We start from the raw sequence: 27,029 nt of genomic DNA, 5'->3' as shown, positions 1-27,029 counted from the left end.
AAGACATGTTGTCAGTGTATATATGTAAATGGTCGAAACTTGTTGTTTTAACATGTTGATATCATACGTGACATTGAAGCCGAGTTTCATTTAAGTTTAAAATGTGATTGTTTTATAAATACAAGAAAACGTTGCATTGGTTACAAGATTTGGCGAATATGAATTAGTTGCTGAATTTCCATCGTCGTCAGCCCCCTCTGTTACCCCCGCCCCCATTTAAATATAGCAATTGATTTAGTATATAGGCCTTACTAACTGTTATACAAGATACTTACCTTTGTAGAAATTGATAAAGCTATTGTCATCAAACACATGTTTCGTTCAACCTTTTTACTAATAGTGTGTGTTAAAACTATGTGTATGGATGAGAAAAGCTATGTTGAATTCCAAATAAAGCATATTTATTATGTTCTGTTCCGTTCTTTTCTGCTCTGTTCAGTTATATTCCGTTCTGTTCTGTTCTGTTCAGTTCTGTTCTGCTCTGTGTTTTCCCCAGTTATTTCCTATTTTAATCACGAAGATAGCATACATAAAAACTATTAGTGGCACAACAAAGTATTTATTTAGAAAGCAATGAGAATAATGTAATGGACGTCATCCCTAAATCGCCTACTAGCAATTTCGATAATGGTTGCCATAACTTGCCGACTTCCCGCTTATTTGTGTCAATATTTCATTTCAGAGAATTGCTTCGGAGACAAGGGCGGGAAATATTGCGGAATGATTATTGAGGTATTTTTTATGAGTTTAGATAAAAACTTTGTATAATTCAAATGTTTGTGATCGATTCGTTTAGCCCGTCCAATCAACTAGAACCCACTCAATATAATTCATGTTTTAAAATAATCGGAATAATACAGTGGCACAATGTGCTAGCAAAACTTCGTAATGCATGAATATTCGTATCCAACCGTAACTTAGTACTCGGCTGTTTCCGTATCGTCTAGGCATCCAATCAACTGTCAGGATATCAACACCGTATAATTCACGAACACGAGGTTTGTAAAGTCAATTGGCCCAGGTACTATAAGAATGACGACACCATTACGTCATAATTATGTACTTCCGTTGTGTGGAAAATTCTCAATAATAAAAAAATGTTCTTATGATTGATAGACATGTTTTCACATGCTCAATGCACTGTAAATCAAAAATATCATTATTCCTCAAGCTTTTAAACCTTACGTATCTATTCTTGCTTGATTTATCATTGAGAGTAGAGATTAAAGCATAAACCGCTGGCCTATAGTTGAAAGGTCATTTTGGAAGAACTGTCATGGCGGACGATGCAATTTTTAGAATTTGTTTTTCAAGTGGAGTGATTTTTCTTAGGAATAACTTGACCCCCCTTTTTTATTGGCTTAAAGGGTAATTTAAAGCTTGTACTTTAGGAATATATGTGGTTATCATAGCCTGCATTCGCTCGAAATGCCTTTAAATGTTGTCTAAAAATTACAATTTTACATTGAATTATATAGGGAATAACAATGGTGGTGTGTAACCTAAAAGGGACCAAACTGCTTTGTTTAAAAAGTGTTATTTTTGGTAAGAAATGTATTGCATTTCACTATTTCTGGCAAATTTTCACCACTACATGCATTTATCTTGTCCGGTTGATCAAAATATGCTATTTCCTGGTTTTCACAACTTTCGCCTATTTTTTTTTTTAAAAATGAGTCGTCTGCAATCTTACGAGCACTGAAAATGTCCAAATTTGGTGAAAATTTGACTGCGAGAACTTGAAATGTGTGCAAAGATGTGTAGAACTGCCCAGTTTGATGCTTAGAATGCCATTTGAGTCAAGGTTCAGTTGAAAAAACTCAAAGAATGGCATTTTGGGCCAAAACGCCTTAGAAAATACAGACGCACAGGCACTTGGGTGACAGGCAGTGAAACTGGAAAACCTGACACAGACTATCAGATTGAGCTAGCTTTGGGTGTATTTATGTATGAAAAACTAATTGAAAGTGTTTTCCATAAAAAATGCAGGGACGGGTTTAGTTATAGGAATGACGACACCATTACGTCATATGTACTTCCGTTGTGTGGAAAATTCTCAATAATAAAAAAATGTTCTTATGATTGATAGACATGTTTTCACATGCTCAACGCACTGTAAATCAAAAATATCATTATTCCTCAAGCTTTTAAACCTTAAGTATCTATTCTTGCTTGATTTATCATTGAGAGTAGAGATTAAAGCATAAACCGCTGGCCTATAGTTGAAAGGTCATTTTGGAAGAACTGTCATGGCGGACGATGCAAATTTTAGAATTTGTTTATCAAGTGGGGTGATTTTTCTTAGGAATAACTTGACCCCCCTTTTTTATTGGCTTAAAAGGTAATTTAAAGCTTGTACTTTAGGAATATATGTGGTTATCATAGCCTGCATTCGCTCGAAATGCCTTTAAATGTTGTCTAAAAATTACAATTTTACATTGAATTATATAGGGAATAACAATGGTGGTGTGTAACCTATATGTTATGAATAGGATCACAGGCATTTTAAATGTTTGTCTTGGAACGAGCAAATTTTTGACTAAACTTCTGCAAACCATGACAGACTGATTGCAAAATATCAGATCGCAGTTTTTCATATTCTGTTGCAAAATTAATGTTTTTATGCATTTTTCTTAAACCGTTTAAGCCATAAAACATTAAATTTGGAATGGAAATATGAAAATCTGCGATCTGATCTTTTGTCAGCAGTCTTTAATCACTGGTTTGCAGGCATTTACGCCAAAATTTGTTAATTCCAAGACAAACTATAAAAAAAGTTGGAGAAACGGTAAATCTGTTAGAGTGCAGCTTTAAATGATAAATTAAAGTAACTATAGTGTTACCGCTTTTGTCACGTTCGCAATTGAGTTTGATCACGAAGACCAAAACATGTAAAATAGCAGACTTATTTCTTCCATATTAAAGCTGCACTCTCACAGATTCACTGTTTTTCCAACTTTATTTTTTGTCTTGGAATTAAAAAAAAATTGCGAAAATATCTGAAACGATTTGAAACGACCTTGTGCACCGAATGAAGAGCACTTGTTTGTTTACGTTGACGCTTGTTTTTAGATAAAAATCATGTCTGTGTTGAAATATTTTGTGTAAACTATGCACGGCCCTTTATTCCTCAAAACAATTTTATACCTTTCTCTTGGTGCAATGTACCAGTCAGTTGTAACCACGGCCGCCAGGTCCGGGGGTATACCGGGGATAGCGGGCGAAATGGGCCGTGTTTTTACCTATCAGGTGGCCTCGAAGTGCCTAGTGAATGAGGTGGTTTTGTTTTCGCTCCGAAAATATTGGAGAATGGTCTAACTTAGGTATCCCGGGATGCGGGGGGGGGGGGGGCATTTAGCACGGATTTTACCAGCAGTTTGTCACCGAAGGGCGGGAATTTTACCCGGGATTGGCTGGACCGAAAGTCAAAGTCCGCGCTATTCCCCGGACAGGGGGCCGTGGTTACAATTGACTGGTGTATAAATCTCATCCTATACCTTGTTTTGGTCAACGAAGGGTATTATCATTGTCTTCCGAGTGCAGATTGCCAGTTTTGGAGATAGATCGGCACATTTAAGAAAATGCTTACGTGTTCATTCTGGTAATTTTAAGAACCCCTGTTCATCACAAATTTTGTCAATCTATGGCACACTTGAATACCGATGAAAAGGCACAGTTAATCTTTAATTGAAATAGTGTTTACTTAAGTTGTGACAAACTTCATTTAAGACGTTAAATTCTTGACTAAAGAATATCTAAACTCTTCATCTGACATGCTTGATTATGTCCATATTCGACGTGTCTTTTACACCATATACGTCTGTAATTCATTAGTTATGCGAGTATTAAAACACCTTCATGTATGAAAACAAAACGATTTTCAGCACATTAACCTATATTCTATTGAATCTATATGATTATAGAAAATAGAAGGGAGGGAGAAAGATAGGGAAGAAAGGATGGAAGAAAGATTGGAGAGAAGAGAGAGAAGAAATATTGGGAAGAAATATTTGAGGGAAGGGAGAGAAGAAAGATTGGAGAGAAGGGGGAGAAGAAAGATTGGAGAGAAGGGAGGGAAGAAGGAGAGAAGGGAGAGAAGAAAGATTGGAGAGAAAGGAGGGAAGAAAGATTGGAGAGAAGAGAGAAAAGAAGTATTGGGAAGAAAGATTGGAGGGAAGGGAGAGAAGAAAGATTGGAGAGAATAAATAAAGGAGAAAAGAAGATTGGACAGAATAAATGGAAGAAAGATAGGGAAGAAGATTGGAGAGATGAAAGATTGGAGAGAAGAAAGATGGGGAAGAAAGGAGGGAAGTAATTTTGGAGAGAAGAAAGATGGGAAGAAAGATTGGAAAGAAAGATTGGAGAGAAGAAAGATTGGAGAGAAAAAAGATAGGGGAGAAAGATTGGAGAGAAGAAAGATTGGAGATAAATGAGGGGAAAAAGTTAGGGAACATAGAATGAGGAAGAAAGATAGGGGAGAAAGATTGGAGAGGGGGGAAGAAAGATTGGAGAGAAGGGAGGGAAGGGAGGGAAGAAAGATTGGAGAGAAGAAAGATAGAGGAGAAAGAAGTAAGATTGGAGAGAGGGGAGGGAAGATGATAGGGTAGAAATATTAGAGAGAAGAAAGATAGGAAGAAAGATAGGGAAAAAGATAGGGGAGAAGGATTGGAGGAAAGGGGGGGGGGGGAAGAAGATGGGGGGGGAGATTAGGGAGAAGGGAGGAAATTAAGATAGGGGAAAGATTTGAGAGAAGAGAGGAGAGCAAGCTAGGGGAGAAAGAATATGTGTAGTAAGAGGGGAGAGAAAGGTGAGGGGAGAAAGATGGGGGATGAAGAGGGGTAGAACGAGGAGGGGTAGAAAGAGGAGGGGAGAAAGATAGGGAGGGAGATTTGAGTTGGGAAGGATTTGAAAGAGAAAGATTGTGGGAAAGAAATAGTTGGAGGTAAGGGAGAGATAGAGGCGAAAGTGTGAAGTGACAGGGGAACAAGAGCGAGGAAGGAGATACAATGCGGAGGTTGAGGTAGAAGGCACTTCCGAAAGTTTTTGAGATTTAAGAGGAAAAGATGGGAGGGTTTGTAAAGGGAAGAGGGCGTGTGGGGAAAGGAGACAAAGATAAGAAAGTAATCAAGATTTGATAGATCTCGAAACATGTGCGACCACATACACATGTTCGATGGTGGCTCAAAGAGCCAGAAGGAAAGACCGAAGAGAGGAGACAGATCTCGTACCATGCACGACCACACGTACGAGCGGTGGCTCTGAGAGCCAGATTCGAGAACCAGCACCGCTAGTTCCCGTACAAATTCATCCAAGATTTGAAACCCTGGGATTTTCTCATAAATCAAAACTTGAAGGTTTAAATGGCAGATTTATTATACATTTCCGTGGAAATGTTATTTGTATAAATTCATGCAGTGTTACGAAAAAAACACTACCGGTTATGATATTATATTTGAATATTTATATTTTGGAATTATAATTCATCATAAATGAGTTTATTGCCTTATTTTAGCGATTTGTTTTTATTTTTATACCTTCCGTTTATTGCGTATTCGGTCTATTTATATCATTAATAAATATTCTATAAATAAGTGTATTATTATAATATCAATGATATACTGTAACGCCGTTGACCATCACAATGAAAGGTGCAAAAATATAGCCATGATAGAAATGAAAATAAGACTCTAAGTTATATACACCAGCAGTAAATAATAGATGAACTCTTGAAATATATGAAGAGTTCTGAAACAGTGCTGTATACAGTGCGACATGGAGGCACCACACCAGCGCAAACGGTGTGCAGCAGACATATCACTGCATTTAGGTCGCGTAACGGTGCCCCGAATACAGCACAATTTGGAATACCTAAAAACCTTATGAAAATGTTCGTTTATCGAGTATGGACTGTTTTAGGCAAAAAAAGATATAAACATGAAGGAAATAAAAATCCATTATGATTCGAAATTGGAAGCAAAAAAATTGAATTTTATTTCACCTCATATGTAGCAGGCTAAATAACATTATATAGTTGTGTAAAACTCCGGTCATTCCTGTTTACAATCCTACCATTCAAAAGTTAACCAGACTTGCTGAGCCTGCATGGAAAGATTTTCATGATGATCTGTAGGTGAATCAAGGCTTCCTCGTTATCGTTGGTGAATCACGGCTTCCTCGTGTTCTAAGTTGAATCACGGTTTCTGCGTTATCGTAGGTGAATCACGGCTTTCGCGTTATCGTAGGTGAATCACGGCTTCCTCGTTATCGTAGTTGAATCACGTCTTCTGTGTAATCATAGGTGAATCGCGTCTTCTTTGTCACGTAGATGAATCACGTCATCCGCGTTATCTTAGGTGAATCACGTCTTCTGCGTCGCTGCTTCCTCGTCACGTAGTTGAATCACGGCTTCCGGTTTATCATAGGTGAATCACGGCTTTTGCGTTATCGTTGGTGTATCACGGCTTCCGCGTTATTTTAGGTGAATCGGGGCTTACGCGTTATCATAGGTGAATCACGGCTTCCTCGCTAATGAAGAACCGTTCTTCCACGTGTTATAGTACACATACATCGAAAATAATCGACGCCTTTTCATCGGTTTTCAAGTGTGCCATAGATTGACCAAATTTGGGATGAACAGGGGTTCTTAAAATTACCAGAATGCACCAGTAAGCATTTCCTTAAATGTGCCGATCTATCTCCAAAATTGGCGATCTGCACTCGGAAAACAATATCAATACATTTAATTGACCAAATCACGGTATCGGATGAGATATTACACCAAAGAAAACGGTATAAAATCGTTGTTTTGATGAAAAAAGTGCATTGAGTTAGTCGGTAAGCCTAGTAAGAGCTAATCGGTAAGCCTAGTAAGAACATGCATTGTTTTCACGAGATATTTTAATACGGACATGCTTTTCATTCGGTGCACATGGTTGTTTCTTAAATTATCGTGTTAACATAAAGTAAACAATTCTTACACTCACCAAATTGAGGACGTTTTTCAACTCAAACAACGAACCAGGCCCCAATATCAAGAAAATACTCAAGTCATATCGCAATCTCAGTCTCAACTATCTTTTTATCAAATAACAGCATCATATGATTCGACATTGTACATGTTTTACCCCTTTTAACATCGCAATATTTTATAAAAAAAAAAGAGCAAAAATGGTAATTGAGACCAATTTATTATTTTTTAGTTTACTCAAGTACATTTTGTGCTGAAGAAATAGTTTTGTTTAGAATATTGAGCAATCATGTTAATAAACATAATGCGTGTGACAATGTGCTTTTGAAAATAGTAAAAACATTAGTAATTTTTAATAATGTCATACTGTAATGTAGAAAAAAGAGTTGAGATTGAGATTTGACTTAAATAATTTCGTGATATTGGGGCCAAGAGACCTGGACGCACATGACATCACTGCCCTTGAATATAGAAAAATAGTATTGTTTCGCTGGAACTATTTTGTGCGGAGTGAAATAATCCGTTATCAGAGCGACAGTGCTATGCACTGGTGCATGTTAAAGAACCAGGGTACTCTAACCAGGATTACATTCTGTTTGTGCACTATGCTCAAAACCCTTAAAATGACTAACAATCTTATCGGATCACTCTAAGTTAGTTTGAGAAAGGCTCATCTCAACCCGTAGGGTGTTTTGCGGAGACGAGGTTTACCGAGGGTTTGGGTGAACCTATCTTTTACGAGCGGCCATGGTAGATGCTTTTTCTCCCACCTCAGTTGAGGAAAATATAGTTCCCTGAATACCATTCTATAGCCTCCTATAGAAAACAACAAAATCAATACTTTTCAATGGTATTATTTTGGAAGTCACAGTGAGTGAAGCACTTGGGAAACCGATGTCGGTTTCCCAAGTGCTTCACTCACTGTGACTTCCAAAATAAATCCAGAATGGCCAAATATTTGGATCTACTTATCTGGGGTGGGAGAAAAGAAATTCCAGCATGACCAAATAATTGGATCTACAGATTTGGGATGGGAGAAAAGAATTCTAGCATTGCCAAATATTTGGATCTACTTATCTGGGATGGGGGAAAAGAAATTCCAGAATGGCCAAATATTTAGATCTACTTATCTGGGGTGGGAAAAAAGAAATTCCAGCATGACCAAATATTTGGATCTACAGATCTGGGATGGGAGAAAAGAATTCCAGCATGGCCAAATATTTGGATCTACAGATCTGGGTTGGGAAAAAAGTATTCCAGCATGGCCAAATATTTGGATCTACTAATCCGGGGTGGGAGAAAAGAAATTCCGGAATAGCCAAATATTTAGATCTACTTATCTGGGATGGGAGAAAAGAAATTCCAGCATGGCCAAATATTTGGATCTACTTATCTGGGTTGAGAGAAAAGAAATTCCAGCATGGTCAAATATTTAGATTTACTTATCTGGGGTAGGAGAAAAGAAATTCCAGCATGGCCAAATATTTGGATCTACTTATCTGGGTTGAGAGAAAAGAAATTCCAGCATGGCCAAATATTTAGATCTACTTATCTGGGGTAGGAGAAAAGAAATTCCAGCACGACCAAATATTTAGATCTACTTATCTGGGGTAGGAGAAAAGAAATTCCAGCATGGCCAAATATTTGGATCTACTTATCTGGGTTGAGAGAAAAGAAATTCCAGCATGGCCAAATATTTAGATCTACTTATCTGGGGTAGGAGAAAAGAAATTCCAGCATGGCCAAATATTTGGATCTACTTATCTGGGGTGGGAGAAAAGAAATTCCAGCATGGCCAAATATTTAGATCTACTTATCTGGGGGGGGGGGGGGGAGAAAAGAAATTCCAGAATGGCCAAATATTTAGATCTACTTATCTGGGTGGGAGAAAAGAATTCCAGCATGTCAAAATATTTGGATCTATTTATCTGGGATGGGAGAAAAGAATTCCAGCATGGCCAAATATTTGGATCTACAGATCTGGGTTGGGAGAAAAGTATTCCAACATGGCCAAATATTTGGATCTACAGATCTGGGATGGAGAAAATAATTTCATCATGACCAACTATTTGGATCTACCTATCTGGGGTGGGAGAAAAGAATTCCAGTATGGCCAACTATTTGGATCTACTTATCTAGGGTGGGAAAAAAGAATTCCATTATGGCCAAATATTTGGATCTACTTATCCGGGTGGGAGAAAAGTATTCCAGCATGGCCAAATATTTGGATCTATTTATCTGGGATGGGAGAAAAGAATTCCAGCATGGCCATGTCGTATATTTTTACATATTAAATATTTTAAAATTTCATACAATCTTTAGCAAGATTGTATGACATTTTTAAATATGTGAAAATAAACGACTAAAAGTGGATAATTTGTTTATTGTGTGTACCATAGAGTACTTAAACACATTTTTTATGATTCTCAGTCCAAGACATCTCCCTAGGGACCAAATCGCTCGAATCAGGTAGCTCGACTGGCCAAAAATGCTGTCCAAATACCAAGTAACAGTAATTAACATAATCTGAATCACTGCGCGCATATCTATGACAACCACGAATTATCGCATATCCATACGCTATTATTTTCACTATGCACAAAAGAGTTCCAGCAAAAAAAAAACATTTTTATTTAATTTTGTTAAACTGAGGTGGGAGAAAAAGCATCTACCATAGCCGCTCGTGTAAGATAGGTTCATCCCGACCCTCGCGCAGGCTGTTTTGCGGAAACTCGGTAAACCTTCTTTCCGCAAAACACCCTACGCTCGGGTCTGAATGAACCTATCTTACACTCTCGGCCATGGAAGATACTTACAATCTGGCTTGGGAAAAAATAAGATTGATATTGAAACAGGCATGCAGGCTCCTGTATCGCACAATTCAATACGGTACCTCAAGTGTGACAACAAAATGAACAATGATCATAAATAAAGGCAGTCGTATATTTACCAAAAGCTTATTAAGTGTCTTTCTTTCAGGAAAATTCATCCATTAAGGAGCTGTGTATTTCCGGGAACGGGATTGGGGATGAGGGTGCTCGCTATATTGGAAAGGCTTTAGGTAATGAATTGTTTGTGTGTTTGTCAGTGCTGGAAGTTACATGAAAGCTGCACTCTCACAGATTTACATTTTTTTGTCTTGGAATGAGCCAATTTCTGCGTACATGCCTAAAACCCAGTGATATAAGACTGCTGACTAAAGATCAGATCGCCGGTGTTATTATTTATGTTCGAAAATTATTGTCCATGGTAAAAGCGTTACTAACGCTTTGAGAAAAATGCATAAAACGTGTTTGATCATAAGAATGAAAACCTGCGATCTGAATTTTGTCAGCAGTCTTATATCACTGGTGTCTTTGCATTTTCGCAAAAGGCTCATTCAAAGACAAAAATAATGTACAATAAGCTGTCAAGACGTTCAATCTGTGTGAATGTAGCTTTAAGAGGGTTTAACATTATAACGTCTTTGCAACTACACTGGTTGTTTTGAGTGTCACTGTCTCTTGTTTTGGTGTCCGCCTCCTTCCATGGCGGTCGTAGATTCGAACCCCACCTGGGCTGGTAATTAATATTAGTCTTAATTGAACGATGTAGCTAATCGGATCACACGCTATAAATAACTGACCAATAAAGTGAATGAAGTCAATGATGTATGACTCTAAGATTAACATAAGCTGCATATTGAATACCACTCCAGAATTATGCTGTCTTTACCTTTTAAAGCTGCACTCTCACATTTTTACAACTTTTTTATTTTTTTGTCTTTGAAAGAGCAAATTTTTGCATAAATATCTGCAAACCAACGAAAAAGCAAAACGGTTTTATGGTTTACTAACGGTTTAAGAAAAATGCATAAACCTCATATTTAGAACTTAAATATAAAAATCTGCGATCTAATTTTCTTGTTAGTAGTCTTATATAACTGGTTTCCATGGATTTTCGCAAAAATTGACTCGGTCCAATACCAAAAATAATAAAGTTGTCAAAACGTTTAATTTGTGAGAGTGCAGCTTTAAAACGAACACTTTAAATACAAGAATCGAACTCGTTATCAATTATATTAGCTTACACAGCATTTTTTAACAAATGCAAAGATCTTTCAAAGATCGTGATGTTATACCCAAACTAAGAGTGGATTACTTCTGTTCAATTGAATACACACTGAATAAGTGTGACTTAATACCCAAACTAAGAGTGGTTTACTTCTGTTCAATTGAATACACACTGAATAAGTGTGACTTAATGCCCAAACTAAGAGTGGTTTACTTCTGTTCAATTGAATACACACTGAATAAGTGTGACTTAATGCCCAAACTAAGAGTGGTTTACTTCTGTTCAATTGAATACACACTGAATAAGTGTGACTTAATGCCCAAACTAAGAGTGGATTACTTCTGTTCATTTGAATACACAATGAATAAGTGTGACTTAATACCCAAACTAAGAGTGGATTACTTCTGTTCAATTGAATACAGAATGAATAAGTGTGACTTAATACCCAAACTAAGAGTGGATTACTCTGTTCATTTGAATACACAATGAATAAGTGTGACTTAATACCCAAACTAAGAGTGGTTTACTTCTGTTCAATTGAATACAGAATGAATAAGTGTGACTTAATACCCAAACTAAGAGTGGATTACTTCTGTTCAATTTAATACACAATGAATAAGTGTGACTTAATACCCAAACTAAGAGTGGATTACTTCTGTTCAACTGAATACACAATGAATAAGTGTGACTTAATACCCAAACTAAGAGTGGATTACTTCTGTTCAATTGAATACACAAAAAATAAGTGTGACTTAATACCCAAACTAAGAGTGGATTACTTCTGTTCAATTGAATACACACGGTGCTAGTGTGATTTAATACCCAAACTAAGAGGGATTTAATTCTGTACAATTGTATCCACATTATACTAGTAAGCTTAAATAGCAAACTAAGAGTGGATTACCTTTGAACAATTTTATGTACATTATTCTAGTGTGATTAAATACCCAAACTAAGAGTGGATCACTTCTTTTATTGAATACACAAGATTCTCGTGTGATTTAAAATCCAAACTAATAGTGGGTTAATTATGTACACATATCATATACTAGAGTGATTCAATACCCACATTTAGAGTGGATTAATTTTGTAAAATTGTATACACATTCCGCTAGAATGGTTCAATACCGAAACTAAGAGTGGATTACTCTGTTCAATTATATACACATTATACTTGACTAACCCAATACCCAAACTAAGATTTGATTAAATTTGTTCAGCTGTATATACATTATACTAGTTTAAAATTCAATACCCTAACCAGGAGTAGCCAATTTAGTATGTAAAATCGTATGTATATTACACGTGGTTAAAAATAAATGCATTAAACATCTTTGATTAGCAAATAACCCTTATATTAAGTTGTCACGTGCTCGGTTCGTCTTTTCAGGGGGTAACAAGTGTCTGAAGGCCTTAGACATCAGCTGGAATAACATCCGGTCTACAGGGGCCGTCAGGTTGGCTGACGGACTGAAGGTACACCCATATCTTGTATTTATCTACGGAACATGTGTTTATGAACGGTTTAACATAAATGTTTGGACAATCTGTTTTTAATTGAATATTTCCTTCCCGCAGAACATTGGTGGTGAACAGTTACCTAAAGTGGCCAAAAGTTGCACCACTCGTTAACATGTCGGTGCCACTTATTACTATCTCGTTCCCACGACTGAGTTATTTTTTGTAAGTCGTGGCCACGAACTACTAATGCACCAGTCAATTGTATCCACGCCCCCCACAGGTCCGGGGTGTACCGGGGATAGCCGGGGAAATGGGCCGTGTTTTTACCTTCAAGGTGGCTCCGCAGTACCGGGTGAATGCAGTGGTTTTATCTTTGCGGCAAAAATAGCGGGAAATGGGTCTTACCTAGGGTCCCTGGGGTGCGGAGGCATTTGGCGGCGATATTACCAGCTGTTCGTCCCCACAGGGCGGGAATTTTACCCGGGCTTAACTGGACCGAAATTCAAAGTCCCCGCTATTCCCCGGACCGGGGGGGGGGGGGCGTAGTTACAATTGACTGGTGCATAAGTCGTGGAAACGATTTGGTCGTGACAACGAAATGAAAAAAAATAGTATGTCAATTTTACGCTGTCGTCAAAACCATTTGAAAAGAAATTGAAATAAAATGGGCAACCCTGGATAAACTAATCAAATTATTATTGAATATAATCTCTTAAAGAGTACCATAACGAGTTCTTGCAAAGTAAATTTATTACATAGAGAAGCTTACATGAGTGGATTGGTCATTATTAAAAATTGAATTTATTAAACTCATTTTCTAAAATGGATAAAAACATCCCTGGCATTTTTATTGCAATTTTAGAAATTGATTTTAATAAATTTTGTATTGAATGACCACGAATAGGGCATTCTTTTTATAGCATAACGCTATTATTATGGGCCAGTTTAAATCGCTTAATACATAAAAAGTCGCCGTAAAGCACGGCCATTTTCAGCGCTATTTATTAATTACGTAACGTCACGTTTTTTGTAAAGTTATTTCACCAGTATTATATATCGTTCTATAATCCACATTATAAGCACTCAATTTTGATGGCGAAATCCGTTATGCTCAAAATGTTTCGAGGAACTGGGTACAGGATTCCCAGAAAGACATTGTTTCTTGCTCTATCGAACAGTCATAAAGCCTTATCCTTAAACTAGAACTTTTCATGAAATGATTACGCAAGTCATTATAGCACTATTGATATTACAAAGGATTGTTCTACAAGGTGGCTAACAAAACTGTTTGTCTATCTGCTCTCCCAAGTTGCGCCACAAGGCCGCAAACCAAACTGTCTTTCTATATTCTCTCCCAAGTCGCACACGAACCAAAGTACTTCTCTATAACAAACAAAATAAATTTGCTTCAAGAATTAGAAGGATACAAGCTGATGCGCGGTATTTCCATCCTCTTTCATTATAACGTCTTTGCAACTACAAAGTTTATACAAAACAAGGTGCTCCGCACTAAACTAAATAACAAAACAAATATCTGCTAATGTAATTAGAAGGATCCAGGCTGATAAGCGGTCTTTCCATCTACTTTCATAAGTCGCATACAAAACAAGGTGTTCCGCACTAAACAAAATAACAAAACAAATATCTGCGTAAAGAAATAGAACTCTCCAGGCTGATGGGCGGTCTTTCCATCTTCATTCACAAGTCTTATTAAAAAACAAGGTACTCCGCCACTTAACTCAAAAAACAACAACATCTGTTTATGGTACTAAAAGTATCCAGGATGATGGGCAAGTCCTACCGTCTTCTTTCACAAGTCGCATACAAAACAAGGTGCTCCGCGAAAACTTCAATATGAAAACAAATCTGTTACTAGAACTGGGAGGATCTAAGCTGATGACTCTGGTATGAGTGGGATGGTCACGCGTACACGTACACTTGCAAATTAAGTTGCAGATGGGTAAAAGGTCGTTTGCGATATCTTTGTTTAAACTCGTACTTGCAGACTAGCGGTAAAATCATGAATCAATTTGCTCGTGTTATCGTACATGTATTATAAATTCTGAATGTCTACAATGTATACATACATGGATGACGTAGAGCACAAAATGAAATCCACACATACACGTATTTAAAAAGGTTAAGCGCAGATTTAGCACAGAGGTTATCCCCCTCGTTTTCCCCCAATGCGTCCCGTGGTTTGATTCCCGGCTTGGGCATATGTTTGATTGGTTGTCAACAAGCAGGCCAAGTTGGTTTTCTCCGGGCACTCCGGTTTGTTCTTCGATATTACAAGATTCAACAATGTGCTAACGAGAGTGACTTAGCATAAGTTTATATAACTTTCATGGCAGTAGTTGAACAATAAATAAAGTTTGAAGCAAAGGTTCAGTGATCTTTTGTAGGTTCACACCGATTTCTGATATTCATAAACAAGTTTCGATGTCAACTTCACATGTCTGTAAGTCTGTACGTCTGCCTATACGTCTGTCTGTAAGTCTGTCTGTAAGTCTGCCTGTACGTATGTACGTCTGTCTGTACGTATGTACGTCTGTATGTCTGTCTGTACGTCTGTATGTCTGTCTGTAAGTCTGTACGTCGATCTGTACGTTTGTCTCTCTGCCGGTCTCTGTCTGTCTGTCTGTCTGTCTGTCTGTCTACATATGTCTGTCTGTCTGTACGTCTGTCTGTACGTCTGCCTGTCGGTCTTTCTGTACGTCTGTCTGTACGTCTGTCTGTGCGTCTGTACGTCTGCCTGTACGGTTGCCTCTCTGTCTGGCCGTCCATTGTATTGACAAAGCTTGATTAGCTACTAAATAGAGTTAAATTTAACTACTAATTTAAAATTACTACGCGGTCTACTTGCAGCGTAGTTAAAGTTTTAGGATTTCTGACATTGTAAATCGTCCATATTCATTAGTTTGAAATTATAAGATTTTTTTTGAATTTTTAAAAAAATAATTTGAGTTTGAAAATCCGGTGCCAGTGGGTTAACCCGAAAAAAAAACATGGATCATATTGAAGAAACAATGAAATGCTTATTTGGCGTAAGATATTAAACCAAAATTATTACATTTCATTTTATCCGATGATAAGTTTTGAATTTAACTTAATAAAGGCAAATGAGTAAAACAAAATGATGCATTAAAATCAAAATAAATGAATTTGGCATTAACCTTTATGTGCTTCTTTCAGTATTTTTTTAAATGGCTTTCCATTGGTATTTTTTCAATTAACCGCTAACATAGACTTGATAAAATAAACATAGACTTGATAATATAAATATTGACTGATGAACATTACACGGGTAGTGTGAATGGTCAATAACGTGCCTGGAATGTTCTAGTCTACCAGACTGACCAATATATACATGTATGAACGTGTGAAATTGGCCCGCCAGTTGAGGCTTTTTAAAAGCATTTGAAGTATCTGGCTCCAAATTCTTGAATCGTCTTAAGTCTCTTATAACATGATTAAGCTAAACTCACTATTTTTGATTTGGTATGATTCTTACGAATTTTGGACTCACTTTATAATCGTATCTTTTCCCAACAGAGAAACTCTGGAGTGGAGATATTTCTGGCATCACACAACGGCTTCGGTGACGAGGGTGGCAAGGCCGTCATCCAATCGTTCCGGAAGAGCGGGGTCATCAAGGCGCTTGACCTGGCCGCCAACCGGATGACGGAAGTGGTGCTCAAGTCGCTCACTCATACTCGAGACAATAATGAAAGTCTTTGTTCGTTAAACGTGAGTGACGTCTTATTTGTAGAAACCAACCATACTTAATTACAGTCGAACCCCGTTGGCTCGAACTCCAAGGGACTAGCAGTAATACCTCGAGCCTCGAAAAAATCGAGCCAAGCGGTAATGCTTATCTTCAGTTAAACCTCGTTGGCTCGAACTCCAAGGGACTAGCAGCAATACCTCGTGCCTCGAAAAATTCGAGCCAAGCGGTAATTCTTATCTTTAGTTTTACCTCGTTGGCTCGAACACCCAGGGTAGGCGGCAATACCTCGAGCCATTTATGTGTACCTTCATTATGAAGAAATCGGTCCTTATACATCCAGTTCGAGCCAACGAGAAATTCGTGTTAAGCGATTCGAGCCAACGGGGACCGAATGTATAACAAAAAGTCAACTGCTTGCTGCCAGAAATGAGTGGGCTGAAAATCTTCATCACTAAACATTTAGAAAACAGAGTATCTGTTAACTGGGATAAATAAGGATAAAGTTTCGTTTTATTTTTTTTACCAAACAGAAACCAATTATCTTTTAACATATGGCGACATTCAGACTTCCTGGAATCTTAAGGAAGCTTGATTAATTTCTTATCTTCCTATTTTTTGTCGTTAAAGGTTTGGTTTATGTTATGATATAACGTGGCTTGGCATGTATCGGCTATATATCCACCGAATCGAGGTACACGTACGACTCGAAATTTCGGGGAAAGATTGCAAAATCTCACAAAGGCCGCAAGGATGTCGTAGCTATCCTGCGGGCACCACGGCGTTCTTTCCTTGCCGTAGGGCGCATATTGGGTTTAAAATGCGCTGTTTAAAGTTTACGATGTGTCAGTATAAATTGTAACGTATCGTGGTTCAGTAGATACATCGTGGTCCCCCGGCAACATTCATACAGTTGCCGTTCAATTTTTGGATGAAATGTCAGGCCTTTCAAATCGGATCTATTCGATTTCAATCTTACGATGCCCATTCAAGACCCTTAAAGGGTCCTGTACATTTTTTTTTACATTTTTAAACGTTTCACTTTAAACATGAACTTGTACGATATATAAACATATCTGGATATCTGGATGACGTAGTGCACAAAAGTAACAAGCATGTACACTCCTGGATGACGTAGGCACAAGTAGCTTGTACGATATACACATATCTGAATGACGTAATGCACAAAAGTAATAAACATGCACACCATTCGGAGCTCCTCGGCCATTATTTTCAAAAACAACCTCGGATGTATATGGACGGTTTACATACTTAAAAAGTGGTACGTTTAAGTCCGCTGCAAATAGATCGCGTAGTAATCTTATTTAGTAGTTAAAATTTATGACTTAACTCTTGGGAATCGTAATTATGTTTGCAATAATACACTTCACTGGCAATCAATTTAAACTGAGAGCAATGAATACAACTCTTAAACACTACATTTAATTAATGCTTTTATTCAAAAAAATACGGACTACTTCAACAGATGTACCGGCATACATCCGAGGTTGTTTTTGAAAATAATGGCCGAGGAGCTCCGAATGACATGCACACATACCTGGATGACGTATGGCATAAAAGTAGCCACCATAGACACATATTTTGATGACAAAGTGCACAGAAATACTCCAGCATGAACACGTACCCGTACAAATTGTGTATTTACTACCGCTCTTAATCCCGATATTATTATTATTATTATTATTATTATTATTATTATTATTATTATTATTATATTATTATTATTATTATTATTATTATTATTATTATTATTATTATTATTATTATTATTAACGATATTAATAATTTATTTATAATACCCTCCAGTTGACTGGTAACTCGTTCCCTGCTAGACAGACGATAGACTTCTTGACGGGGTTACTCTCTTCTCCGGGATCGCTGGTCTACATCGGACTACAGGTGAGTGCAACTGATTTACAGATGGATTTAACTGCAAGTGAGTGCAACTGATTTGTAAACAGATGGATTGGTCTGCAGGTGAGTGCAACTGATTTACAGATGTGTCGCGGCTAAGCGGTTTTCGCAAAACGACCATTGACTTCCTGACGGGGTTAGGCTCTTCTTCGGGCGTTCTGGTTTACGTGGGTCTGCAGGTGGCTACATATGGTTTATCAAGCAGATGTTTCCCGGTAAAGAGTTTCCCGCAGTGTTGGTCTCCTATCTTGCTCTGCGTTATATTTTGATTAAACGTGGAACGAGGGTCAGACCGAAGTATATACTAGACGTAAAGAAATTAGTTTGGGTACTAGATATTTACAGAGTTAAGCTTTCTTAGTCCTAAGATGGGTTTAGATATTTAGTAGTCACAATAATGCGCGTTCAGGGAACTTTTTTTAACATTTTGATATTCATTTTGTTCCCTAAGCCCGTAGAGTCGCCAAAACAAAAATCGTCAAAGACTCTGAAGCGGCTGTTAATATGGACTAGATATTAAGCAGAAATTTTGCGTTTTTTTGTTGAAACCAAACTAGTTTTAGTTTTTGTTTCAAGGATTTCGGGGGAAACCAGTTTCGAAGTTTTGCTTGAAGTACAAATGCATGATTTAATAAACAGCTTCGACAGCATGATGGAGATTCTACAAGTAGCCATTATTTCCATAATTCTCCAAAACAATGATACCGTAGATGGTCGTTCGTCTGTGTTGACTCAATGAAGTTGGATCACTGTCTGCAATGTTTTTGTTGTTGTTTTCTCAAAGTCACATCCGCCTCCGGAGAGGTTTCTATAGTTTCAATACCACTATCGGGTTTTCATAAAACGATAAAACTGGTTTTTATTTTCATTCAACTCACAACAAACACACATTTCGTGAAACAAATATAAACCCTAAACTAGTTTATTACCAACACAAACACCCTTATTACACTGGCGTGTTGTTTCACCTGTTTAAATGACGCCAGTGACTGAACCTCCACAATTGACAGTATATCGTATAAATCATTGGTTTTGATAGTATGTATATATAATAATTGAGTATACACCTCAATAATTACACTCCAAACAACAATGACCCCTCCCCTGCAGGTGACGCCGGTGACGGAGGACGTGCGGGGCGTGGTTAAAGCGTTGCAGACCGTGCATAACATCGTGGTGGAGTTCGCGGACCCGCCCGCCCACCGTCACGTGACTAGAGACGTCCTCACCTCCAACCTTATCCAGGTTGCAATGTTCATGGACCGTAAGTTTTCGTTTTAAGCTTAACAATGGTGAGACCAGAGTCGCAATAGCATTGTAATGTTATGTTCTAAAATTAGTTTGTATTTAATAAATATTTATTTATACAGTTGAACCCCATTGGCTCGAACTCGCTTGGCTCGAATAACTCGTTGGCTCGAGCTAGATGTAAAGAACAGATTTATTTATACTGATGAACAGTTAACTATTCCGCTTGGGTCGATTTTTTCGAGGCTCGATTAGTTCGAGCCATCGGGGTTCGACTGTAGTTCCACAAAACAAACTACATACCAGAGCCGGTATTCATAAAACCTTTTAAGTGATTTCCTAGCTAAAGTCACTTTCCTAATTAGAGTATCTCAATAATCATGAAAACTGGCCTTAAAGCGTGTAAGGGCGTGCCTTTTACATTCGTCTCCCGGCGTGTGAAAATCTTTAATGAGATTGGTTTCGTCATATTTAAAAGGTTATTACAATATTTCCATGCAAAATGTTAAATAAAACCTTTACATTATCCTTCGGTATTCGTATTATGTATTGCCATTTTTTCTGAATAAAAAAATGGTGATATTTTTTGCCCTCATGGTTGGGGGGGGGGGGGGGGGTCTTGCGGTGGATGACTGTTTCCCGAACTTCTCCCCATTTTGACGCGATATGTTTTGCCCTGCAGGGGAGAGTCGAGCGGTGGATGACCTGTTTCCCGAAATACTCCCCAATTTTACGTGATATGCTTTGCCCTGCAGGGGAGAGTAACGCGGTGGGTGACCTTTTTCCCGAATTACTCCCCATTTTGACGTGATATGTTTTGCCCTACAGGGGAGGGGTCGTGCGGTGGATGACCTGTTTCTCGAGTAACTCATCTTGTTAACGTGATATGTTTTGCCCTACAGGGAAGGGTCGTGCGGTGGAGGACCTGTTTCTCGAGTTTCTCCTCTTGTTAACGTGATATGTTTTGCCATACAGGGGAGGGTCTTGCGATGGATGACCCATGTCTCGAGTTACTCCCCATGTTCCAGTGATATTTTTCCCTGCAGGGGAGGGTCATGCGATGGAGGACCTGTTTCTCGAGTTACTCCTCTTGGTAACGTTATATGTTTTGCCCTACAGGGGAGGGTCGTGCGGTGGATGACCTGTTTTTCGAGTTTCTTCTGTTGTTAACGTGATATAATTTGCTCTACAGGTGAGGGTCTTGCGGTGGATGACCTGTTTCCTGACTGGGAGGATGAGGATGAGGACTGCATGCTTATGATCACGGTCGATGAGGTGTTTACCGCTATCGAGGTGAGTATAAGTCCTCCGGTTGTTTCTTGCTTATTTTTAACAAACACAAAATCTATTTCCGGGCCAGAATCCAATAGAATTCTTATCACTGTCATTAGATTCACTAGTGGTGCAGGGGAGGGGGACACCCCCTCCCTCAAATCGTCCTAGTTTACTTTTCATTTCATGAGAGGAGAAAAAAGTAATAACAATCGCTCAAAATGCACTATTTAGGACTAAACGAGATTAAAATGTTTAAAATATTGATGGCGTATCCACATGCCAACCTGTCAACACCTTAAACCATATATATTTCGGTCAGGAGGGAATAGCGCAAGTCAAAAGGTTTAGCCCCTTATCTACGCCCCCTCTTTAGTCAAATCCTGGACCCGCCCTTGGTGTCTGGTATTCTGTACCAAACTCACAAATAGTTCCCGGCCAGACTCCAATAAAAGTCTTATCCTTATCCATAGAAAATTGCCTTAGAGATCCCATTTAGTCGTTTGGCCAAGTAATTCTACAGCATAATCATATTATATTCTTAAAATCTAAGTTGGTTATTCAATACGGCTTACTGTATTGTTTCTGTATTGATCAAGAAATATTCTGTGTGTTTCTCTGAAATTTTATATATAATATTTGTTTGCCATTTAAAGCAGTTCAATACTTCAATGTATAGGTTATATTACCGTAGTTATGTCCATAAAGGAGCAATGCACTTGAAGACATAATTTTTGACAGAAATTGTCAGAAAATTTGTAAAAAAACTTGCGAGATGAAACCAATATTTGGCACTCACAGTTATAAATCTAGTTAACTGTATTAAAGCTGCACTTTCACAGATTTATTGTTTTGACAACTTGTTTATATTTTGTCTTGGATTGAGTAATATTTTGCACAAATATTTTGAAATCTGTGATATATGACTGCTGACAAAAGAGCACATCCCATTTTCATATTTACGTATAAAATTGATGTTGTATGGCTAAGAACGTTACTAACGCTTTAAGAAAAATAAACTTTTCGGCAGTTTACCAAACAATTGAAATCTGTTCTGTTGTTAGATATCTTCAATGACTGAATTAAAGGTCAAAACTATCGATTTGGGAGACTGCAAAACATTTTGAAGAAAGTTTACCAATGCGCACACGATCTCAAGGTTCATACTGTTATTTCAAAGCATATTTCCTATTGCTATTAAGTAAACGAGCCCTTGTTTATGTTCAAACATATATTTCATTATCGGTTTTTGAATAAAGCCAAATGGTGCTAATGACATCGTATAAGCTTGCGAAGGTGCTTATGAAAGGTGTCTGTGACAAGCAAGAGGTCTTGACGGGCTTGGTGGTACCGGCTGTAACTGGCTTGTTATGAATCGCAGATTAGTTTCAATACGTCATTCACATGCAGGGGTGTCATATTTTACACCCTGGTACACGCATGTTGATCAAAACAAAAAAGAGTTGACATTTTAAATCACAACCAGCATTTATTTATTTATTTATTCATCCACTATTGTATGTGACAATAACCATATTGATTACACTGGTAATATAATATTCATTATCAAACGTTTGTAATATAAGAACTCAAACCTTTAAATGTACCCATTTCACTCGTTTGCCTTTGTGACATTTATCATTTGATATTACCTTTATCCATGTTTGTATTGGAATGAGTGAAATAAAGGAAACTTGACTTGACTTGACTTGACTTGGCTATGATCGTGGTAATTAATTAGCAGAACATTATTTGCCATTACTTAATGGTTAAAATGTTGTTAGTTTGTTCTTACAAGTAGAATAACATACTTGTAACAATCTTATAGTTCTACATTGTATTATGTAAACTATCCACTTACTGGGCCAGCCACTGTTTGTATCTATCGCTTCACCTGATTAAGACCAATAACGGAAATAAATGAATTGGGAGACTAGAAAAATACTGCCTTTTCATTGGATTAAATATAATGTTGACCACTAAATGTACTTGACCGGGATTTTCTACCCACTTACTGAGCCAGCCACTGTTTGTTTCTACCGCTTCACCTGATTAAGATCAATAACGTCTGACTATTGAAATAAATGTATTGAGGAAACCTTAGAAATACTGCCTTCTCATTGGACAATATATGATGTTGATCACTTAATGTACTTTACCGGCATGTAATTTTTTTTCAGTGTTGTGGAAGGCTAGCCAAATTCGACAAGCTACAGAAACTGAAACAAAAACTCCTTTTCGGGAAGAAACGAAAATTCTCCATATAGTAAGTGTAACAACGCCTAAACAACAACAACAACAACAACAACAACATCAACATTTCCCAGCATGTTAAGACATAAAACCTTACACCATTAGATTTTAAATGTACCTTATAAAATTGTCGTTAGTTATTATATAGTAGAGATATCTGAAGTTTTCTGTACAACGTTTGTCTTTTACGATTATTTGAAATGAAAAAATCGAGTAACTCTTTTTATTACGCTATTTATTTTTTGGGGTTACGATAATAATTCTCAAACACACCCAGTTACATTAAAACGACACTCGTATTCAAAATCAATTCATGCACATGTATAACACACATAAATTGTGAAATGATAAACCTTTAACTACTTATTAAATAATGCATGAATGGAAAATACTAATTACTGATAACAAGATTGTAACCGTAGCTGAAAACACGAACATACTGAATGATTGGTGAGTGCTAAAATATTTACTGTGATCTAGTATCATCTCATATGGTGGAATTACCAAGTTTTTTTTTAACTTCTTTCAAATTTAACTCGGTATCCTTCAGTAGAATACAGCCTAGATTTTACGCCAATGAAATTGCAGAAAGGCAACCATTGAGTAGTAGACTTAATCATTAAGAATTTCAACTTTCGCGCGTGTTAAAAAGTCCGCCTTCTGCCAAACATCCTATACACAATTCCTGCGTCAGATTTTGCGGTGACAATGTATCAGCCAATGAGGTTGTATTCTAAGTCAGTTAGATGACATGAAGTGAATTCTTAATGATTAAGAAGGTCTCGCTACGCTCACTCCGCCCATTCTTAATAAGTAAGAATGCATTCATGTCATCGAACTATTACTTAGAACCATTGCTTTCGACATTTATTCATTGTTTTTGGTATATTAAAACAATTGTATTAATTGCGGCAAATCTTATTTGGGAGTAAGTAAGAATACATCTTTAAGATATGGGAGGTTTTATTATTCTCTGGTACTGACACTGCGACCTATGCTTTTTCAGCGAGTTCTCCAAAGTGTACGAACAAATCGTGTGTGGAAAAGATCCCATGCGGGAACAGCCGCTGCGCACGCACCTCCGAAGGTCGCTCAAGGAGGAGCAGGAGGAAAAGGAGCGACAACAGCGGAAGAAGGCGCGTAAGCGACGGCCTGTAGGCGGACTGACGGACACAGCAGACGCATGACACGAGCACCTGATTGGACAGACGTGTTACGCGTAGATAGTGACAATTATTAATGGATAAATTTTGCTAAAAGATCATTTGTTTCTGAAATAAAAAGTTATTAAAGTGGAAGTTATACTGTATTATTTAAGACCATTGTATGCGTCCATTCGAGTTATCGGCGTATATCTGAGCCTTGAACGTCTACGACCATTAATTTATTGAAAGATTTTAATTTATTCGAGCGAAATCTTGTTATATAAATACAAGATAAATTAAGTGTAAAGCTGCGCTTTCACAGATTGACCGTTTTGACAACTTTTTTTTAAATTTTTGTCTTGGAATGAGCCATTTTTTGCGTATATATCTGACAACTGGTGATATAAGACTGCGGATAAAAGATCAGATCTTACTATTCAAAATTACGTTAGAAAAATAATGTTTGATGGCTAATTGCGTTACAAACGCTTTAAAGCTGCACTCTCACAGATTGGCCATTTAAACAACGTTTTTATTTTTTGTCTTGAAAAGAGCAAATATTTGGGTAGATATCTGCAAACCAATGATTGAAGATTGCTGACAAAAAACATATCGTGGATTTTCATATTTCCGTTCGAAATTTATTGTACATTTTTTAACTTAGATATAAAAATCTGCGATCTGAATTTTGTCAGCAAACTTATATAACTGGTTTCCATGGATTTTTGCAAAAAAGGCTCGTTCCAAGACAAAAAATAAAAAAAAAGTTGTCAACACGGCCAATCTGTTAGAGTGCAGCTTTAAGAGTAAAGGATTTTTCGGCATAAAAGATCACCAGAGAGACGAGATAGAAAATACGGAAACAAATATTAACAAACAGAGTTTGTTAGAGTTAACAACGTTGTTAACCGGATCGATGTTAACTTTTGTAATACGTTGAAAGTTTCATGGATACGCATGTGCTCTAAAGTTTTTTTTACAAATATTTGAGGCAACTCATTCAGCAATGCTTATTTAACTTAAATATATGAGGACATCATCACATCGATCACCATTAAAAGTTAACAACGACCCCGTTAACAACGTTCTGAACAATCAGCCCAATGTGTTGACAATGCACGGATAACAACGGACTACCACAATACCATATCATGAACAATTTGTAAACAAACTATTCCGCTAATTTGTTTTGTCGTTTGTATTACTTGTAAAGGTTACCATGGCCTTGACCTTTGACATAATTATCCCCAAAGAAATAAGGACTGTACATTTAAAATTTTGTAATCAGCTTCCACAAACTAGAATGATTCCGCCGAGTGTATGCGTGGCCGGTTGCGAGCGATCTAAATATATTTATTGTGAAGGTCACTATGACCTTGACCTTTGGCATAATGACACCCAAATCAATTAGGTTTATCTTCTTACCTTGAACAATATGCATACTACTTTCGAAAACTCTTCAAGTCGTTCTAAAGTTAATAATCGAAAAACAAAGTTTAACACCGATGAGGCACGAATAAGAAATCCCTAACTGTCTGCAAGTGATATAAAAATGCAAAAAAATAAGACTTGTTCCAAGTTTTACGTTCAACCCGTCATTTGCAGCTAACATGTAATGTTTCACGTGGGAGGATGTTTTCTACTCGCTTCCGGTGTACACATCAGCTGTCGTCTGCTGCGTTGCTAAATTAAGCTATTAAGAATCTATAACCAACCAAAGGGCAACAGACGTGCATTTGAGAACGGAAACCTTTATGGCAACAGTCCCCGCTATTATTCATTTGGTTTCGATGGAATTATGCAATCCGAATCAATAACATTTGGAAACAACCTTAAAATCCTCATCTTTTTGCAAGTAAAAATTATTTGGAGTTGTTTTCTTTGGATATTCTTAAAGTGACACTCTTACTCAAAAACAATACAAATACATGTATAACAAATTTCGAGTGATAAACCTTTAACTACTTACTAGATAAAGCATTGATGGAAAATATTAACTACTGATAACAAGATTGTAACCGTGAATTAAATAGCAGAAAGCTCAAAAATATTAAATGATTGGTGGATGCTAAAAGATTTACTGTGGTCTACTATAGATTCATAAGATAGAACATGTTTTATGCTCATTTCTTTCAAATTAACCTTAGTATCCGTCGTAAGAACCATTGTTTTTTGACATTTATTCATCTTTTTTAATATCAAAACAATATTATTTATTAATTGTGGTAAATCTTATTTGGGAGTAAGAGTGCATCTTAAAATTCGCAGACATGTTCAATGTTGTACACAGGGTAAATATTAACAGTTGAAAACACAGTTTCAAGTTTTATTTCTTCAAGTAGATGCAAGACTGCATAAGTCAATAAGTATATACATCCAACCTCAATTTCTCTTAAGTTCTTAAGCTAAAAAGCATTTTTAAATAGCTTATTTCATTAAGACAATTTTCTTATTTAATCTTGATTTTACTAAATGAAATGAAGTTTACAGTAATTTTCATACAGAACATTTCTTTTTAAAGTCCAAAAAATCTTAAAAATAAAGATAAGGCACAAAATCATACGAAAAAAAAAATAGCAAGCTCAGCTTAATCCTGTAATAAAGGGACTTAAGTTGTTTAGAGAAATCGGGGCTTTTTTTTAAAATGAAAGCATGCATATACATGTAGCATATAACTCAGGATTTGCTAAGAATCACATTAAACTAATATTAACATATTTATATTTTATATATAATAGGCATTGATCTTTAAAGAAATGGCGGACTGATTCTACTAATCCGAAATCTAAGCTTAAAAAATATATTTTAAAATATTTGTTTACAGAATTACATAAATTTTACAACACATGCACTCAAAATGTGTTGTTTCTTTAACAATAACAAAGGCCACAATTCAAGTAAGAGTAATGCATTACATGTAGTTATGAACTTTCAAAGATTAAGCTTTATTTTCAGTTGTGTTTAACTA

The 27,029-nt window shown here is 36.9% G+C and overlaps 1 protein-coding gene across 1 annotated transcript in view; it reads left to right on the top strand.

Annotated features, from left to right (window-relative positions):
• Positions 1 to 24,200, top strand: part of LOC128213954 (leucine-rich repeat-containing protein 74A-like) — a 32,401-nt gene extending 8,201 nt beyond the window's left edge. Inside the window, exons 6-14 of the mRNA XM_052920077.1 lie at positions 683 to 732; positions 9,947 to 10,028; positions 12,411 to 12,496; positions 16,037 to 16,231; positions 18,036 to 18,128; positions 19,254 to 19,407; positions 20,584 to 20,684; positions 22,844 to 22,929; positions 23,923 to 24,200. Coding sequence (XP_052776037.1) covers positions 683 to 732; positions 9,947 to 10,028; positions 12,411 to 12,496; positions 16,037 to 16,231; positions 18,036 to 18,128; positions 19,254 to 19,407; positions 20,584 to 20,684; positions 22,844 to 22,929; positions 23,923 to 24,103 — 1,028 coding nt within the window. The 3' untranslated portion in view covers positions 24,104 to 24,200. The remainder of the gene's footprint in view (positions 1 to 682; positions 733 to 9,946; positions 10,029 to 12,410; positions 12,497 to 16,036; positions 16,232 to 18,035; positions 18,129 to 19,253; positions 19,408 to 20,583; positions 20,685 to 22,843; positions 22,930 to 23,922) is intronic.
• Positions 24,201 to 27,029: the final 2,829 nt, after the last annotated feature.

The sequence above is a fragment of the Mya arenaria genome, chromosome 13 (genome assembly GCF_026914265.1).
Source record: "Mya arenaria isolate MELC-2E11 chromosome 13, ASM2691426v1".
NCBI lineage: Eukaryota > Metazoa > Mollusca > Bivalvia > Myida > Myidae > Mya > Mya arenaria.
The sequence above is the reverse complement of the archived record's forward strand: the minus strand, read 5'-3'. Positions and strand labels throughout refer to the sequence as shown.